Source organism: Aquarana catesbeiana, linkage group LG13, assembly GCF_042186555.1.
Source record: "Aquarana catesbeiana isolate 2022-GZ linkage group LG13, ASM4218655v1, whole genome shotgun sequence".
NCBI classification, from domain to species: Eukaryota; Metazoa; Chordata; class Amphibia; order Anura; family Ranidae; genus Aquarana; species Aquarana catesbeiana.
In genome coordinates, this window is record NC_133336.1 from 76,342,521 (window position 1) to 76,363,486 (window position 20,966).

At 42.1% G+C, this 20,966-nt stretch overlaps 1 protein-coding gene across 2 annotated transcripts in view; it reads left to right on the forward strand.

Moving 5' to 3' along the window:
- The window catches only part of MAPKBP1 (mitogen-activated protein kinase binding protein 1), a 255,393-nt gene that overhangs the window by 10,098 nt on the left and 224,329 nt on the right, over positions 1–20,966 (forward strand). For both annotated transcript variants that reach the window (XM_073609140.1, XM_073609141.1), the window contains exon 2: positions 6,446–6,825. In XM_073609140.1, the coding sequence (XP_073465241.1) occupies positions 6,706–6,825 (120 nt within the window). In that variant the 5' untranslated portion in view covers positions 6,446–6,705. The remainder of the gene's footprint in view (positions 1–6,445; positions 6,826–20,966) is intronic.

Here is a 20,966-nt window from a genome sequence, read left to right on the forward strand (position 1 = left end):
AAACGTGGTGACGTAAAACACGTACGTCGGGACTATTAACGGGGCAGTGGCCAATAGCTTTCATCTCTTTATTTATTCTGAGCATGCGTGGCACTTTGTCCGTCGGATTTGTGTACACACGATCGGAATTTCCGACAACGGATTTTGTTGTCGGAAAATTTTATAGCCTGCTCTCAAACTTTGTGTGTCGGAAAATCCGATGGAAAATGTCCGATGGAGCCCACACACGGTCGGAATTTCAGACAACACGCTCCGATCGGACATTTTCCATCGGAAAATCCGACCGTGTGTACGGGGCATTAGAGTGTAATATTTGAGAAATAATAGCCACAAATATTTTACAGTGGCTGGATAGTGCAGATCCAAATGTCAAGCGCGTCACAACGCGCAAAGGTAAATGAGCTTCTTTGGTGTTTTTGGCAACCCATTGAAATGAATGAGCTGTGTGTGTAGTGCTAATTGGCATGCAAAAACCTGTGTTCACAAGATGCTAGGTGTTGAACCTTGTCTTGGGGGGTTCTTAAGAGAATAGGGAAGGTCTAGGGCTGAGTTATCCCCCCACAATCTGTGGACTCACATTTCAGACCTCCTCAGCATGACATCCTCTGGGAATGAAGGTTGCTTTTCCTTCTCCTCTCTGGCCTGGTAGTGGGAGATAGGAAGAAGGGCTGCCTTCAATCCCCAGGGGACTGCACTGAGACTGAGGTGTACTCACAGTAGGCGCCTGCTTTCTTCTGCCCTCAGCAGGCTGCTATTGGAGGGAAGAGGGAGCAGAATCCCCCCGCCTCCATCAGCTATGGAGACATATGCTCCTTCTGACAGGTGTGATGCTGACAGGAGTGACTCTGCAATCACCACGTTCAGTAGGGCACCGAGGAATTGAGTGCCTGAAGCTCCCAGTACACTCGGTTCCACATATTAGCATGGCATCCAGGGTCTCCGCCCCCCCTTTTCTTTCCATGTCTCGGCCCTGTGTAGGATGACTCCTGTTTGGGTGACGGCTCTAAAATTTGTATTAGGCCCTATGTACCGGTGAGCTATGCACAATAGTGACGGTTTAGATTGGACAGGTTTTTCAGAGAACATGGCCTTTCCTTTCTCTGAGCGATTGTCACATCTGGGAGACACAGGTTACTCTGTATTCCATTTCACAAAAAGCTGTAGACTTGGAAACACGTTAAATAAATGATCTGCTGACAGTCATGTCAGTCCTATTGCTTAAAAGCCCTGCCAGTGTTGTCACTGTAAGTTGTTTTAATACTTCCTGAAGGAACGTGACGGAACATGATAAAACAGGTGATTCACTTTCCTGCCATGTGTGTTCCTCATTACCATCTTGTATAGTAGGCTGCTCATGCTTGCGGTATTAAACTATAGCTCAGGTATTTATGGTTGCATAATATTCTGATGAATTCAATATTGTGAATCTGATTTTGTGTGTTTGTTATTGGTGAGTGATTCGGCTACCTAATGTGACTAAACACTGGCTGATATTTAGCAGATGCTGTTGTTGCAAATTCCCTTTAGGCTCCATCACATATATGTAAATTGGATGCGTTTTGAACTGCATTCGCTTCGCATGACATGTGAATCAAACAGGCTTTCTATGGAGCCTGTCCATATACATGCAATACAAATTCACTGTGGATTTAAAGAGTCCTGTGTGTTTTCTGAGCACTGTGGTGCGACTCAGAATTCCAGGCTCATTGCCTTCTATGGGAACGCACCTGAATCGCACATCTGCTCAGTTTTGAACACAAATTTAATCTGAAAAGAAAAAAAAAAAAGAGCGTAGGGGGCCTGCTTTCAGGTCTGGTATGGAATTTAAGGGGAACCCCCATGTTAAAATAAAAAAAAAGAAATGGTGCCCCCCCCCCCCCCCAAATTCCATAACAGAGCCTTATCTGAGCATGCAGCCTGGCAGGCAAAAAAAAAAAGGGAGGGGGATAAGCGAGCTCCTCCTCCTCCCTTCTCTCTTCTCTCTTCTCTCTTCTCTCTTCTTCCCCCAGCTGACATGCAGAACCAACTGCACTGGTTGTACTCCTCTCTTCTCCCATTGGCCACCAATAAAAGAATATCAGTAAAAGAAGCCACATTACCACTGTCCACCAATGTAAAGGGCAATACAATTTTCATTGTTTGTGTTTCTTTTATGGCCATTATTATTATTTGTTCCATTATGGAGTTAAAAAAAACTGCTCTGGGTGTCATATATGCTAGATACACTACATTTTTTTTTATACTTTTATGCATTATTTTATTTACAACTTGCTGACCATGCAAATGTGCTATGAGATAGAGATGTAATATTGAGCAGGGGTTCCTGGATACATGAAAATGATTTCAAGGGCTCCTCTGTAATAAAGGTTGAGAGTGGCTGCCCTCGGAGATAAGGGAAGGTACCCATAGACATCTCTTATGTCTACTTTTGTTTCCTCAGATTGAAGTGTAAAAGCTTTACTTTAGCATGGGTTAAATGCACACATAAACTATGCATATACTTCACACAATGTGACAAAGCTTTTAGCGTCGTTGTCAGCACGGTTCATGACTAAGCTTTGAAAAATGACACTTTTTCACTTCTGGCCCATTTACTTGTAGGCATGGAAAATCTGTCATTCAGGCGTAAAACCAATAAGAAGGTTTGGGTTCCCACCTCAGTATGCCATAGTGCTAAGTATGTTTGAACCAGGGAAAAAAAAGAAAGAAACATTCAGATCCATGATACAGTTTGTGTCCTGCTTTTAGATACGTTTTGGTCAATATATTAGTAAAGTGCCTCGACTGTATATTGCCATTTCCCATCACAAAGGAAAAAAAAAAAAAGTCTAATTTTATTTATTTTAAGTATTTAAATGGCATAGACAATTCATGCAGCGCTTTACAAATTGTACATTTACATCAGTCCCTGCCCTCAAGGAGTTTACAGTCTATTTACAGGTTCTTTAAGGGCCTATTGACACAATGCGTAATCCGTGGTAAAAGAGTCTGTGTTTTAATGCATAATTGGCTGTGGGGTGTAATGCACTACTGCAGTAATAAGTAATGAACTGCAGTGCATCCTGGTGATTTGCATATAAAAAAAAAAAAAAAAAAAAAAAAAAAAAGTAGTTTTGTTTTTTTTTTTTTTTTCTTTTTGGTGCATTAAATTGTGCTGTCACGCCAATTCAGAATGCACACATCAGTGCAGCACATTTTGGGTTCTATTTTTATATATTGAAATGTAAAAAAAGCTATTCATCCAGCGGAGCTGTATGTACCTTACTTCTGTGCTAATTTGGCAGAAGCGAATGTAATTCAGGCTATTTTCTCCTCTGCATGATTGTTTGTTTTTTATGGATGGTAGAAAAATACCACATTATGGCCACTAGATGCTTCAGGGAATAGACAAACAAATGTAACCATTGGTTCCATCCGTTAGCAAATTTCTATAAACGTTCTTTAAAATTATTACATTGTATGTCCATTAAAAAGATACATGTATTTCCCATGTTTCTCAGCACCATCTAGTGGCCATGTAGTATTTTACTACTGCCCATAATTAAAAGAGCATTTGTTCAGAAGAAAAAAAAAAAGCTAAAAGACCTTCTTTCTTGGCCAGTTACCGTTACGCACAGAACAAATGTGCTTACAGATTCTGTGCCGACTGGCTATGCAAATTTTTTACAAATAGGCCTCATCGTGTGAATAAGCCTCTAGACCTGCCATTCACAACCAGGGTTCCTCCAGCTGTGGCTCATTGTCCTTCCAACTTTAGGCGCCTTTCACACGGACGGCTGTTCTGCCGTAGTTAAAAGCATATAATATGTTCTGTTAAACTCAAGACTCCAGACACTGCGATTAGCTGCATTTGTACAGTGAGATTACCTGCGTTTACATGCGGCTGCGTTTAGAACATTCTTGCCATTTCTGATGTGCTTCCTGTTGCTTTTCTTTCCTTATTGCCGCTGCTATCCGCAGGAGAAATAGTACACTGTGATTACCTGCAGTTATGTGCAGATAGCTGCGCTAAATCGCTCCTGGACGCAGTCAATTCTATTTTTTCTATTTGCACCAAATCGCAGCTAAACGCAGTGTGTGAATGGGGCCATAGGAAAGCATTGTGTGCTTTTAGCTGCGGTAGAAAACTTGAAAATCCGCAGCCAACAGCACCATTCTATCCGTCCGTGTGAAAGGGACCTTATGGAGTCTATATAGTTTTATGTCTGGTGGCATGACACCAATGATCTTTTTTTTGCTATCTGTAAAGGTGGCACTCTGACCACCACTCTTCCTTGCGTTGTCCCCCAATGTTAGTGGTGTTCTTCCCCACTAACTCCCGATGCCTTTAAAGTACATGTAAATGATCAGCTTGTAAAACAATCTATTCAGTTTAAAAAAGAAATTAAAGGAAAAACATTTGTGTTTTTTTTTTTTTTTTTTCTTTTTTCTTTTTCTTTACAAATGATCACATTCCCTCTTTTCTCACCTGCATAGGAGCTGGGGGAGGAGAAGCAGCAATGCACTGAGCTTCCTAGTGCAAAGCTGTGCGCGGGGGGGTGTCAGGACAAGTCTGATCATTGGGGAAGAGAGTGGGCTTAGTTCCCAGCATAGCTAGAGAACTGACCACAGTGTGTTCTCCCACCTAGTGTGGTCAGTTTTTAATAGGAAAGCAGAGGGACTGGCAGGAACACCAGGCATTTCACACAAAAGAAGTAGAGCTGCACGATTAATTGTCAAGAATTGTTATCGCAATTTTTTTTAAATTTTTTTTTCCCCCCGTTGCAATTTTGACACAAGTGTTTCACGATTCTTGCTATGCAAAGAATTCTCTCTGCTCTTCTGAAGCCACAGCGTGAAAAGAAAGGAAGAAAAAAAATGGGCTGTCTGCCAAAAATCACAATATTCTTTAGCAGTGGAACTTAAGTATAAACATTGTAACCATTTGTCAGAGGAATAGACTTTGTGTGTAAGGCTGGGTTCACACTGCTGCAGTGGCAGACATCGCATGTGATTCGCAGCGCACTGCTGTTCACATCACATGCCATGTTTGTGCGGTGCAATATCAGCCATACAGATAGTATGGCTGATATTGCACCGCATTCGGTCCAAACACGCACAGGACCCTTTTTTTTTTTGTTCGGACCAGAATCAGATTGGATCCGTTTCATGTCCGAACTGTCAGTTCGCAGTGTGATATGCGAGCTAAACTGGGGGTGTCATTAACATTGTATGACACTCCCCAGCAGTTCACATATGGCAGTGTGAGCTGCCATGGGAGTCGGTGCGATGTGGGAACCCACAGTAGATTCGCAGCGTTCCCACACCGCAGCAGTATGAACCCAGCCTAAGTGAGGAAAGTTTAAACACTAAACCTTTTTCTGACATTTGTTGGTTTCAAGTGAATTTTTTTTTTTTTTTTGCTAGAAAATTACTTAGAACCCCCAAACATTTATATATATATATATTTTGGTGGTTGTTGCAATATTTTATGTCACACTGTATTTGCACAGCGGTCTTTCAGATGCAGTTTTAAAAAAAAAATACTTTAATGAATTAAAAAAAAAAAACTAACCAGTAAAGTTAGCCCAGTTTTTTTTTGTATAATATGAAAGATTTTACGTCGCGAGAATCGTGATCTTTTTATTCTAAGCAGAAAAATCATGATTCTCATTTTGGCCAGAATCGTGCAGCTTAAAAGGAAGCAATACAAAGAGAACAGGATACTTTCTCATACAGGTACATGGTACGGCAGGAATATGAAGTGTTGGGTTTCCATACTCTTTAATTTTAGCATTACCCAAGATCTGAAAATTATTTACTGGATTCTCCTGGTGTAAAAAGGTTGAGAATGGCTGCCCTAGACTGCACCTCTTTCAGTTATACTTGAGTTCTTATTTATTAAAATAATGATAATAAATAAAACTAAAAATATGCAATGTAAAATTTCCTGTGCATTGCAGAAATCTTTATCGCCATGCAGATTTGTCAGCTTTAAAAAAAAAAAAAAAAAAGCAAATCTTTTTCCACATGTGAATGCAGCTCACAATTATGCAGGCAAAGCTAAACCTACTTGTGAGGGTGAAGAAACTGCAAATATGTAAAAAGGGCACTTCTATCCTCCAAATACAAAGCAGAGTAGAGAGAATGGCCAGGTTTCAGCCCTACGTCTGGACAGTTGGGAGGAGTGTCCCCAATGTGCATTCATTCACTTGTCTCACGCTGCGTCCCAGCTAACAAAGAAGTGACAGCGCAGCACATGACGGCACTATGTACTGGGAGCTAGTATTTACTGCCTTCATTGTGAAACTGTTATTGTTGCATTTTTCAAATGTGTTGGCAAGCCGGTGCTATCCCCTGTAATCCCTGTGTGTGTCGGCAGAGCACACAGCAAGCACTGCATTGCACTGCCATAAATTTACTGTTCGCCACTCTCTCATACTGGCTGTTCTTTCTGTTATTCCAGGTTGTGAAAATCTGACAGCGATTCCCTCCACCCCGCGGCCCATCCTTCTTCTTTTCTACTTGGTAACAAAAGCCCAGGAGCATGGGGAGTCATGGTGGCATCGGCACATGCTGACAGCAGTGGGCTCTCTGTACCTGAGCCCTGCACTATGTAATAATGCAGCGGGACTGACTGGCAGCACTACAGCCCCTGGGAGGAACTTGTACGTTTTTTTTTTTTTTATTGCTTTTATTACACAAAGGAATTTTTAACCCCAAATAATGGCAACGATGGAAACTGGAACAACCATAACCAGTCGCTTGAAAAACCTGCTCCGCTCTCCTTCGATAAAGCTGCGAAGACACAAGCCTGGAGCTAAGAAGGAAGACATTGGCAGCAAGGTGGGTTCGTGTGTGTCTGATCTCTGACCTGTTCACTTGTGTTTTGTCATATGTCAATGCAGCGATCAAAGGGATTGGATTAACCAACTGTTCTGCAGATTTTTGTGTGTCCTTCTTCCTTCTTTTTTTTTTTTTTTTTTTTTTTAAGCTGAATACACATACAATTTTTTTTTTTTTTTGTTCAATTTCCTTTAGAGTTGCCTTCAACTATTTTTAGAGCAAGGACCTGCCTGATTGCATACAATTTGAAAGTGTTTAGGTTTGACCTCATATTTTATGGTTTTGGTAAATCTGAAGGAAATTTGTATAAAAACTGTATAGTGTGTAGCCAGCTTAAAAACTGTAAAAGTCTGTCAACTGCTGCTCATATATAGAGGTAGACAAATGAAAAGTTCATGTAAGTCCAGAAGCCGCTAAGAGAATCTGGCAAACAGTTTGTGGGCACCTGACCATCACGCGTGTATGTGCTTCACCACCTCTGCTCTTCTGGGAAGGATTGTAAAAAGACTTTCAGTTTCTGTGATGCCCATTCAGCCATTTCTGAGGTCAGGTACTGATGGATGAGAAGACATGGCTTGCGACTAATGTTCCAATTCATCCCTGAGGTGTACAGTAGGATTGAGGTCAGGACACCCCAGTTCTTCACACCAAACTGGTCAACCATGTCTTTATGGAGCTGGATTTAAGCTCACCACACACATTACTACCTGATTGTATAATCTTGTTTAGATCTACCAACAACTCTATTGCATAGGGTAGGGGTCTCCAAACTTTTCAAACAAAGTGCCGGTTTACTGTTCTTCAGACTTTAGGGGGGGCAGACTGTGGCCATCAGGAGTACAAAGTGTCCCAGTGTCAGTGGAAGGAATTTTTCCCTATCATTGGGCCCCATTGTTGGTGTCATTGGAAGGATTGTGCCCCATCATTGGTGTAATTGCAATTAATTGTGCCCCATCATTGGTGTTATTGGGTCCCATTGTTGGTGTCATTGGAAGAAATTGTGCCCCATCACTGGTGTCAGTGGTCTTTATTGTTGGTTTTATTGCCCCATCTTTGATGTCATTGGGCCCCATTGTTGGTGTCCCTGTCATTGGGAGGAATTGTGTCCCTCATTCATGTCAGTGAATAAAATAGCACCCCAAGGGCCAGATAAAAGAAAGCAAAGAGCCGCATCTGGCCCCCGGGCCGCAGTTTGGAGACCACTGGTATAGGGTCTGCCTGACTGGATGCAAGTTGATTGAGTAGATTAGGTAGGTCCTCTATATTACATAGCTTTGGTAAATCTAAATTTGATTGTACATTAGATTTGAATCTGTGTGATGACCCTAATGCCTTGTATACACAATCAGAAAATTGGATGGAAAATACTGTTTTCGAAGCGACCTTATGACAATCTGATCATTAGTACACCGCTTTCGAGGGCTGGTCGCAAAAGTTTGTCTGAAATTATCCAAAGGGATAAACACAAAAATTGTTCTCGTATGATACCAGATCATACCATTTTTGTTTAATCAGAACAGTATTCCTCCGAAAAAATCAGAAGAGCAAGACCACGCATGCTCGGAAACGATAGAATACATTACAATGCAATACAACCCATTAGATTCTGTTGTCCAAATATGTTCGTAACTTTAGTAACCTCTTCATTTTTGATATGAGACTAGCATGCAAAAAAAAAAAAAAAACGGACGATCATTTGTCTGATAATCTCATTGTGTGTACGTGGCTTTCTGCACAGGGGTACATGCAGGAATAGAAAAGGGCCTTCCCCAAACTGTAGCCACAGGGCTGTATGCACACAATTGTATTAATGGTCATTAAAGAGGAAGTAAACCCTGATGAGTTTACTTCCTCTTTGTTTCCCTGCAAAGGTAAAGCATAATGGGCTACTATGCATCGCATAGTAGCCCATTATATGTCACTTACCTGACAAGGCAGCCTGCGATGTCACCGCTGTCCCTTCTCCTACGAAGCCTCCATCTTCTTTCCGGGTATCGCGGGTCCGGAGCTGTGACGATGACATCACTCCCGCACATGCTCGCTGGTGCCGCCACTAACGGCATGATCGCCGTTAAAGTATTTAAAACGACCATTGTTTTTCATTGAATATGTTCGTTGTCTGGCAATCAGGCTCCGTTCACACCTGAGCATATTGGAATTCACACAATTCTGCCTGCTATTCCAGAATTGCAGAATACCGCTGGATCCTGTTGCGGTGCCATTTATTTCTTAATGGCTCCCCAAACGCGGTGCTATTTTTACCGTGATTGTCATGCAACAAAACGCACGAAAATAGCAGCAAAACATGCAACACCAAACGTAGACACGCTCTGTTCCACATTTTGGTACACAAACTTCTTTTGTGCATCTTTTTGGAGCTGAGGGAGGCCTATTCAAAACAAATGGTGCCACTTCAAAAACGCACCACAAAATTGTGCAAAAAAGTGATGCGGCAGTGTCGCTCGGGTGTGAAAGGGCCTTCTCCGTACCCAGATGTACCTGGTATTTCCACAGTTTTCAGCAACTGAATGGTCTGACAGCAGAGTGAAATAAAGGTGGGGAATCGGGCTTTAAAAGTAAACCTGCTGCCTCCCCCTGTACAGGTTCACTTTAAGGACATAAAGCGAGGACCACCCCTTTTCCTCCTGACTCACAAGGGCTAAATCAGGCCCTAGCAGGGTGGATTTGATTTAAATCATTAGTAAAAAGGGCTTGATTTAAAGTGGAGTTCCACCCAATTTTGAGAGGTGGTCTTAAATGAAAGACCACCTCTCCACCCCTTGTTTTTGGCTAATTAATTTTTTTTTCTTCTAACTTTTTATGAAGTACAGCCTGTACTTCCAATCCATCTGGTCCGCGGCGCAGGACGTCATATCCTCTTCTTTTGCGCGCCCCCCCCCCCCCCCCATGTGTTCTGGGACATGTGTGTGTCTCAGAAGACAGCTGGCCATTCACAAAGCTCCACGTGACTCGCGCCTGCGCAGTAGGAAACGGGCAATGAAGCCACAAGGCTCCACTGCCAGTTTCTCTTAATTAGAATGGTGGCGCCTGCACCCAATCCGATGGATGGATTGGCCTCGGGGGGGCTGACATCGCGGGCTCCCTGGACAGGTAAGTGTCCTTATTAAAAGTCAGCAGCTACAGTGTTTGTAGCTGCTGACTTTAAAAAAAAAAAAAAAATTGCGGGTGGAACATCGCTTTAAGTCAATTCTGTGTTTAAATCATGATTTTTAAAGAGCAACTGTCATCTCTGTCCCGCAGCGGCTCCTCTGACCCGCTTTTGACTCACCGACAGTTCCATTCACTTTAATGGGACGGCTGGTGATGGGGCAGTGACACAACAAGGTGAGGGATGTGGCAGCAGCAGGTGAGTGGATGCCCGCTAACAGGCGCTGCCATGATGGATCTGAAATGACAGGTGCTCTTTAAATGTAAGGACTCATTCTTGATGGTAGTTAGAATCTTAATCTATGCAAATAAAATGAAGGTTTCCTATTAGGAATAATAAGCTGTCAGGTTAGTAAAACAGCGATATCAGAACGGATTCAATTACACAGTTTGTAGTGTACATAGATTTGTAAAACAATGGGATAAAGGGATATTCCTGAACTTTGTTTTATCTCATGGTTACTGTGACATTGTGTGAATGCATCAATGCAGTGAATGTTAGCTCAGCTTGCAGAGCTTGGATTCATTGAATGAGTTTACCAAAAATGTAAATATTGCAGAATATACAGCCTCATGTTACATAACTAAGCTCCATTTCATGCTGAATAAACTAAATTATTAATGTATCCTAAATAGAAAGCTATCTTTAGAAAGATTTTTACTCCAAAAGCATTTTGTTAAAATTAATTTGATAAAAATAATCAAAAATCAGATTTAAATAAAAAAAAAAAAGCCTATTATTATTTATTTATTTTTTAATTATTGATTTTTATCTACCCTGGGCCCTAGATAACAAAAGCATGTGTGTCTCTTTTTTAAGGCTACCCTAACTGGAAATGGCAGAGTGGTGACAGATGACTCTTCCTCGTCTCACAAGGGTAGGAAGGTGTCAATCTCACAATTACCCCTTTTGGCCTGTCGGGCCAGCAGTGTGGCAGTCACTGATCCCATCACCACAGAGGACAGGCACATGTTCCACATGTCATCCTCAGCCCTTCTATTTTTCCAGCTGGTGGCTTCTCCAATTTTATTTCCTTTCTTTTTCCCATAATTGGGCAAATATGGGGAGCATTTTTTTTTCAGCATATTGTGGAATATCAGTCTTTTAATAGGACAACAGATATACAAAGACCATGATTTATACTTTTTATGGAAACAAATGGGGAGGTAGCATTTGAGTAAATTTTGTTACGGTTAGTTTAATGGTTGTTCATTTGTACACTTCTATTTGATAGATTTCAGCACTGTATGATTGGAGCGGATGGGAAGTGCTCCTTTCATTGTCCTGTATGGGGACATGCAGCGGGTGGTCAGCTTCCTGCTGTCATTTCTTTAGATGCAGGTTAATGTCTATGGACAGCAGGCACTGTACTCCACTGCTAAGTACTGTCAGAGAAATGAGAGCTGACATTACTCACCTGCTTCTAAATGGTTAGCTGACTCCCTGTTATGCTGACTTTTTCTAACTTGAATTTTTTTCCTAGTCACTGACCTGGAACAAGTCTGCAGCTCAGGAAAGTCCTGGAAGTCGGCATTGCAGCCATGCGGCTTGGTGACAGACTTTTGTGTGTTTTTAAAGTGTAGCTAACCCCATAAACATAAATGTATTATTACAGCTTACCAGTCCTGAGATGTGGTGGCTGCATTAGTTTTTTTACTTTTCAGGCATATACATTTTCAGCAAGAACAGAAAATACTGATTGATCCTGCCAGAAATGCAGTGGCCCCCGTGCATTAAAAGTGCGCAAAGAACCTTAACTTTATTGTGTGAACTACTAGTCCCATCAATCCATCGTGTACTGAAAATAAACGCATCCGTGTTTGAAATACACCCTTTGTGACAGCTATGGCACCAGAGATGAGGTTGGGAAAACAAATAAAAAAACGTAGACATGAAGGGACAGAAAGTGTTCTTTTTACAAGAAAGTGTGAAAATGACACTGGACACAAAGTGTTATCTCACTGGTGTTGTAAATTCTGATTCCTGGGCAGACAGCTTATAAACACCAGAGGATCTACACGGTCTCCTTGGCTTGTAGTGTAACAAAAATGTAAACTGAAGCTCCACACCACTGCTAAGAGGTCCAGATATAACTTTATTCTGATAATTTTCAGGGATACAATCCTAAAATTATCCAACGTGTTTCATACAAGAGTTCTCCCTTCATCAGGGCTTGATTGACAACATTGTGACTAGTCTAATATAGAACTTTCTATTCAGTGTGATTACAAGCACAGCTCTTGTTAGCAGCTGGCAGCCAAACCAGAACACGTTGGATATATTTTAGATTGTCTCCCTGACTTTTATTGGAATAAATTTGTATTTAGACCTCTTAGCAGTGCTTTGGTGCTTCCATTTCTATTTTTGTGTGTTATTTTTAGGTTTACCAGGTGTTAAAGAAAAACAAAACAAATGCAGCCACTACATCTAAAGACTAGTAAGCTACAATATAGTATGTTTTTAGGTTTCAATGTCTATATTTAAAGCTCACCTTTTTTGGTGGGGATAGAGTATGGAAGGGTTTAAAATCCTTTATACTGTAAGTGTCCCTTTTGGTAGATATCTTATCCCATCCTGTCCTGAGTGAACCCAAAATTTGCCATCACTTTCTGTCCTAATTTCAGTTATCACTCACATTGGCAAAAGGTGGTGGTGAATCTCTCCAGTGGGGACGCAGACAGGAAAAAAAACAAAAAAAAACATTGTAACACTTTTCCATTCTATTCTCCAAAAATATTTGGCTTTAGAAAAGCAAAAGCCAAAAGTTTTGTTTTTGTTTTTTCCTATTTGTCCTGGCTCTCATACAATAAGTGATGGGATATCCAAAATGCCTCACAAGAACAGAAATGGGGGGGGTCCTCTTACTTCCTGTTAATTCTCTGTAACAGGAAGTGAAGAGAATGATGTGGCTGTGTGGGCAGAGCCACGTACATTAATACTAAATTCAAACTCCTCTTTGCAGGAAGGTGGAGCCTGCTCTTCAAATTGGTGTTTCACAAACCAAAAATGCTAGTTGATTCATTTTTAATATTCAAAGCAAACTCACCCGTCCATCCATGTTTCCATGCTTAATTTTGTTGAGAAATCACTTTGACAAACACCCAATAGCATTTCTGGCTGTGGCTATCTTGAGTAAGGGTAGATGATTCATGTAGCATTTACTTCCTGGAATCTACCTGCCCTTAGCTCAGGCATGCAGACAGCAGGGTGTGCTTGGCTGAGAAAGCCCCTCCTCCCCTACTGAAGACTCTTGGGATGTATGACATCATTTGCCTAGGCAAGAAACCAGGAAGTAACTGAAGAAATGTAAAACAAGTAAATATATATTTACTAATGCTAGAAGCATAAGAATTAAAAATAGTCCATGTTGATTGAGAGAGTGAAGTTCTGCTTTAATGTTGCACCTTACCCATACAGTATGGGTAACATGAAACCCGATATGAAAGGTGGACTATCCCTTTAAGCGTTTCTTAATATATCCAAAGCAAAGTTTTGGCATTGCATACACTTTTAACTACTATGTGAACAGGGAGCATTGCTTCTCGGAACTGTGGACTCCATCATGCCTTGTGCATATTAAACACTTTGCTCTGCGGTCAGGGATTCTCCCCAACGCTTAATCCAAAAATTCTGCTTGGCGTATTTGAGGTGAATAAAGCAAAGATTTCCTTTAGGAAGATGATTTATTTTTCCCAGATGTATTGTATAGAATTCCTTTGCACAGAACAGAGAATTGTCCGATTCTGTATCTTATTGTATATAGAATGACATGATTAGTATCAGTCATCTGGGATTGATCCCGGCCCCTGCACCAGATGCAGAATAACCTTTTCAACTTTTTGGGCCTGGCCATTCCACGGCTCTTGTGGGATTATCAGTGGTTTTTAGAAGAACTCCTCCTTTTATAGAGGACATTAATTGCAGCTATAATTCTCCTGGTCATGTTCAATAGAAGCTAGTTAATCTCCAGGAAAGGTTCTTGGTCTTGGCAGGTAGCTGGAGCATGAATCTAACAAAGTACAGCATGTTTGTTTATTACAGACCTGAACTGTGGAAAGTACATGCAGAACCTTAAAGCTGGTTTTTGATTGAAATGCAGCCGGTCCAGCAGGAACCAGCCAAATTGCAATCAGTGCATAGGCCCTCCTGCTAAACAGATGTCTATTCTATTGAAGGGACGTGCTGGAAAATTTTCCATCAATCTGCAGATGCCGCTGTAAGAATAGTGTCCCATGGGGGGGGGGGGGGGATTCCTCCAACCACCTGTGTGAAACAAGGAATCTGTTAGTTTGTTTAGCTTGCTGGCTAAATCGGGGAAAAAAATGAAGCATGTGTTTTTAAAGGCTCAAGTTTTTTTTTACTGTTGTGCATTCTATGCATGAAGGTAAAAAACCTTCTATGTGCAGCGACCCCCGTAATACTTGCCTACGCTCCCTGTTAATCCAGCGATGTGCAAGAGATCAGAGCTTCTCCTGGGTGTCTCATTCCTCATTGGCTCAGATAGCAGAGGGAGCCATACTGTCCGTCACAGCCATTGAGCCAATGAGGAGAGAGCAGGGGGCGGGGCCAAGCCGCGGCTCTGTGTGTCCTATGGATGCATAGAGCGGGGTTCAGGAGTGAGCGTGCACCAGTGCCCCCAGGGCCAAGCAGCTTGCTTTTGGGGGCACTGGCTGAAGAGGAGGAGCCAGGAGCACCAGCAGGGGACACAAAAAAAAGAGGAGGATTGTGGCTGCTCTGTGCAAAACCACTGCACAGAGCAGGTAAGTGTGGGTGTGTGTTTTTTTTTTTTTTTTTTTTTTTTTTTTTTAATTACCCAGGTTTTTTTTGTCAAAGCATAATTGATCAAGCTACACAACTGAACCAGATTTTGCACTCTTCAGTTTTAGTAAATCAACCCCACTACGATCAGTTCTCTAGCTATGCTGGGAACTCAGCCTGCTCTCCTACAATGATCAGACTTGTCCTGACACACAGCCTTTCATTGGGAAGATCCGTGCACTGTTGCTTCTCCTCCCTCCAACTCTTTATGCAGCTGAGAACAGATGGCATGTGATCACCTTAAAAAAAAAGAAAGAAATAAAAAAAAAAAGAAAAGAAAAAAAGGTATTTATAATGTGTTTTTTTTGTTTTTATACTGTATGTTGAAAAAATAAAACCCTCAGGGATGACCAATGTACATTGCAGGGATTTTAACAAATTTAGTAACCGATTCCTAACTTTTGTTGCTGTGAAGAAAAAGCGGTTTCACCAGCCTGGTCACATAATGGGGAAGGGCTGGTTCCTTATTAATCAGCTGATGTACTTTGTGTTTTCATGAGAAAAGCTGCAGTGTGCGCAGTAAAAATCTGACATAGTTTCATAGTGTTCTACATCATATTTTTATAGTAAATTATGTGCAGACTACTCAGTGTGAGGGTGCTAATCAGAAGTTTGGGGTGTTTAATTGTAAAACATTTTAATCCTGCTAATTTAATTTTAATACATTTTATGGACTCATTCACACTAGCTGTGTTTATGAATGCAGGCTCAACACGAAGATAATCAGAAAAAAATTGTGAACCAGGCACATGGAAAACAATCTATGTTCCCTGTTAACACCATACAAGTACTTTGCAAAGAAGTGCAGCATGTCTATATATCTTTATGCAACTCAATGCACAAAAACTCACTACAAAGCACATCCACATGTTAAATGGCATTTAAATAAAGTTAAAAATTAAGTGCTGAGGTAGATTCCACCAGTGGTGTGAATAGGCCTTGAATCATGGCCTGATAAGTGAAGTGTAGCTGGAAAGGGCTTTACTTGTGGAATAGTTTCTGGATTAAATTGACTTCTAAGTTCCAGGCATTGTTCATGAATTGTCTGAGCTGAGGACGTTTCTGAATAGCTGTGTTGTATTTAAATGTACTGTATGTCAAGCTGGCCATACATTATACAATTTTCTTGTTCAGTTTCCTTTAGATTTCCCTTCGACTATGTAGTGCAAGAGCCTGCCTGATTGCACACAAATCTAAAGTGTTTAAAGTGGATGTAAACCCTCTCCTATACCCAGTGAAGTGAACAGCCTCAGATGATACACAGGGACGAAACAAATCTCCCTACATAAGTTTTACATGTATATCTGCTTTCTTTCTTTCCCTTTCTAAACCCTTAGAAAGTGCACATAGTGTTAGAAATGTTCTTCCTGTTTCAGCAGTGGAAGTGGAGTCTGGGCTATACTGTGTGATCTGATTGGAGGGAAGGCACACCCCCCTCCACATAGGCAGAGGAATGAAGGAACTTGCAGTCTGAATAGACCAGCTCTCTACTTATCTATCTCTAAGTTCCCTCCCTGACACACATTTCCAGCTGCTTTTATCTCGTGTGTCAGAGAGCTTGTCAGAAGTTATCATGCTGATAACAGAGGGAAGGAGCAACAGAAAGAGATGGGACTTAGTGCTTTGGAGGGAGATAAGTAAACACTACAGATATGTGCCCAGGTCAGATTTCATGAATGTGGTTTACATCCACTTTAAAGTGGTTGTAAACCCCCCTGAGACATTTTTACAAGTAAACCTATAATAAGGGTTACCTTTTATGTACTGAAAATATCACCGAAACGTGCGCGGTTTAGAAGATACATACTTTGTAGTGAGCCGATGATGTCTTCGGCGCATGCGCAGTGAAAAAATGGCCCTCCTTGCCATTTCTTCCCCAGCATGTGCTGTGACTGGCGGCTCCCGTGCGGGAGTGACGTCATGTGGCTCCGGCCAGTCACAGAGCCGGAGTCCGCGGCCCCGGGAAGGAAGAGGGGCGCGGATGGAAACTTCCACCAGCGGGGACATTGCGGGCTTCGTTTGCAGGCTAGTGCCACATAATGGGCTAGTATACGATTCATACTAGCCCATTATGCTTTTACTTTGCAAGGGAATAAAGAGGAAGTAAAACCCATCAGGGTTTACTACTTCTTTTAAGCTTCATGTACACTGCTGCTGGTAAATGGATGTTTAGGAGCAGTTGGGCGTTTTTTTCAGCTGCTTCTGAACTCTCCTCTGTTATCTTATCAGTACATGTACACAGGGTCGTTTTAGGCTTCTTGCACACGAGACGCCCGTGCAAACTCTGCTGAATACATGTTTTTAAAAGCTGAAACTGGCGCTTAGAAACACCTGTTTTGCCGCATTTGCATGCCGCGTTTAGCTGCGTTTTACTGCGTTTGCGTCTGCAGAGCAGAGAATGACATTTTGCGACCCAAATTTGGGGCCCCGTATCTCAGGGCCATTTGGCGCTAGGAACCCCAAATTTGGTGTGCTAACACAGTGGAACTAACATTACAACATAACCAAAGCCCCAAAGTCGGGTCGCAAATTTGGATATGTTGTAGTTCCAGTTCCACTGTGTTTGCACACCAAATTTGGGGTTCCTAGCACCAAGTGGCCCCAAGATATAGGGCCCCAAACTCGGGTCGCAAAATGTCATTCTCTGCTGCAGAAAAGTGCTTGACATTTTGCGACCCGACTTTGGGGCCCCGTATCTCAGGGCCACTTGGTGCTAGGAACCCCAAATTTGGATATGTTGCAGTGCTAGTTCCACTGTGTTTGCACAGCACCAAGGGGCCCCGAGATATGGGGCCCCAAAGTCAGGTCGCAAAATGTCATTTTCTGCTGCAGTTTACCATCATATTTCTGTGTTTTCTGGTCCAAAAAATAGGGTTCCTTTTAAGAACACTTATAAACGTAAACGTGGTACCGGCGTTTAGCCATGTTTGGCGTCTGAAACGTGGAAAACTTTTGCGTCTGAACCCATTTTTTGCTTCTGGAAAAACGAGGCTAAACTCAACTGCCTAAACGCCAAAAAACGAGACTGTGTACATGGACATGTAGGATAACATTGAATGAGTTCAGTTGAAAAAAGTGTCCAACTGCCTCTGAACGCGCGTTTAACAGCGTCTCGAGTGCATGAGGCCTTATAGTCCTTTTTTAGGCAGTTGCGTTTAGAAACATTTTTTGGAAAGCAAATAAATGCTTTCAGGATGGATGTTCAGAGGCATTTGACACGCCAAATGCCTGTAACAGCTTGTAAACACGGTAACTCATGTTTTAGCCATGTTTCGTTTACAGGTGTTTTTAATGGAGATACATTTTTGACTGTTTTTTGAAGAACAGTTGAATCATTCAGGGGATATTGTAAAAGGTCCTGTGTACATTAAGCCTAAGTCTGACACCATGGGGGTTATTTACTAAAGGAAAATCCACTTTGCACTGCAAGTGCACTTGAAAGTCATTGAAAGTGCACTTGGAAGTAAAGTCGCTGTAGATCCGAGGGGGACATGCAAGGAAAATAAAAAACAGCATTTTACCTTGCACGTGACTGGATGATAAAATCAGCAGAGCTTCCCCTCATTTCAGATCTACCCCTTAGATTTAGAGCGATTGCACTTCCAAGTGCACTTGCAGTGCAAAGTGGATTTGCCTTTCGTAAACAACCCCCCCATATATTTTATGGTTTTGGTAAATCTAAAGGAATTTTTTTTTTTCCTTTTTTTTTTTTTTTGTGTTTACAATATATTTGTATACACTATTGGATGTACTATTTAATGAATTTCCTTTTTTGTACACTCTTTATTTGAAAAAAATCTGAATAAAATGTTTGAAAAAGGAAAATTGTATAATGTATGTCCGCCTTAGAAGTCATGTATTTAGAACATTTTATTAATAATATTATTATTATTACTATTTGCATAGACACATTTTGTATTTAAAAAAAAAAAAAATGTAACGAATGACCCTCAGGATGCTTAACTGTGAAGTCCAGCCTTAGAGATGGAACAAACTTATGTCAACATAACTAGTCAGGAAAGAGCAGCCAATGCTTTCTCTAAGCTAAGACATTGACTTTACAGGATATTATTCTGTTATGTTTTTTTGGCGGTTGTTAAGCTACAACCTTAGAACTTTAGCAAACTGGTATCCAAAGGATTAGCTGGAGTTTTTAAGAAATGTGTGCTTAGAACACTGCTGTTACACTGTAGCATTGCGTGCATGTGTGGTTTTTCTTTTTTTCACCTTGAAGAAATATTAAAGTGTGAACTCATCTGCCTAAAAACAGGGACCGCAGTTGCCTTCCTGTATATAAAGCATTTTGTAACTTAAAGGGATATTAAAGTTTCTAGTATCTAGTTTGTATTTATTTATTTATTTTTTTTATTAAAAAAAGAGGCTTATACTTGCATGTTGTGGCCCCCTTACCGCCTCTTCTGGGGCCCCCCCGCTGGCAGTGTCCTCCTCTTCTCCAACTGACTCCCTCGGAAGCTGTGTGATATTGGGGCACTTCCGTGTGGACGCACTTCTGAGCCAGGCTGTGTGTGTTCATAGATGCACACAGCCCTGTCCTACTCGAGAGAGAGCAGAGCTGGCTGCCAGGGGGACAGTGCTAGAATGAGAGTGGTGTCCAGTAAGTGTTTTCGGATGGGGGGTAACACAAACCTCTAAAAGGTGGGAGAGGAAGGGATGAAGCATGCGTTAAACCAGAACCTCTCTTTAAGGCTCCATTCACATCTTGGCGTATCAGGCGACAATCGTGGTAAAATCGCGCAAACAGAATCACGGAACGCCTGTCGCCCAAAAGAAGCTCTTCTTTTGAGCGACAGGCGTCCCTTGATTCTGTTTGCACGATTTTACTGCGATTGTTGCACGATGAATCATGGGAAAATTGAGGCGCGTTTGGGGCGCTATTGAAATTGACAGGGAACGCATGGGCACCCAGCGATTTGCCGCTATTTCGAATTGCGGCAATTGTGTGCACGATTCGTAATGCAGAGATATGAACGGAGCCTTAAAGGGGTTGTAAAGGTAAAAATTTTTTCACCTTAATGCATTCTATGCATTAAGGTGAAAAAACTTCTGACAGAACCGCCGCCCCCAGCCCCCCCGTTTTACTTACCTGACGCCTCGAAAGTCAGCTTCGCGTTCCCGACATCTGTTCCTCCGCTCACCCTGGCCGCTGATTGGCTGCAGTGGATGGATTGAAAGCAGCGCAGCCATTGGCTCGCGCTGCTGTCAATCACATCCGATGACGCGGCGCGCCGGGGGGCGGGGCCGAGTGATACAGCGAGCGGCTATAGCCGCCGGCTGTATCACGGGAGCGCGCCCGCAAGCACTCACCACCGTGCGAGGGAGCTCGCATTAAGGTGGTGAATGCTTGCGGGGAGGAGCTGAAACAGCCGCCGAGGGACCCCAGAAGACGAGGTTCGGGGCCACTCTGTGCAGAACGAGCTGCACAGTGAAGGTAAGTATAACATGTTTGTTATTTTAAAAAAAAAAAAAAAACACCTTTACAAACACTTTAAGGTAAAGTTCCACTTTAAATACCCACAGTTACAGTGGTTATAAAGCCAAAACTTTTTATAAAGGCAAAACGTCTCTTAATTTTTTCTAAGTAAAAAACGTTTTGCCGCTATACCCATTTTAGCAGGGAGTATTTAACGTGGAGCTTTACCTTAAAGGGGAAGTTCCACTTTAAAGCAGTCTTCCTCCCCTCCTCTCCCGCTTTTGGATGTTTGTGTTTTTTTTATTTGTTTTTGTTTTTTCTTGGGGGGGGGGGGGGCAGGTACCTAGTTTTAGGTGTCCCTGTCCTCAAGGAGCTTACAATCTAAAGTCCCTAACTCACATTCATACATACACATACTAGAGCCGATTTACCTACTAGCATGACTTTTTGGAGTGTGGTAGGAAACCAAAGGCCCTTGAGGAAACACATGCAGGAGCAAAGAGAACATGCAAACTCCATGCAGGTAGTGCCGTGGTTGGGGTTTGAAGCGATGATCACAGTGCTGCCAAGCAGATTGGGAGAGGGAGAAAGAAAATGCAGCTAGTTGAAACTTGTGGATAGGTGTGAGAGCGATGTGCCAATCGGTCTGCAGGTTCTTGTTCCACTGCCTAGTCAGAGGCTGGGGGAGGCACACGACCTATAAGGGTACATTCACACCTGTGA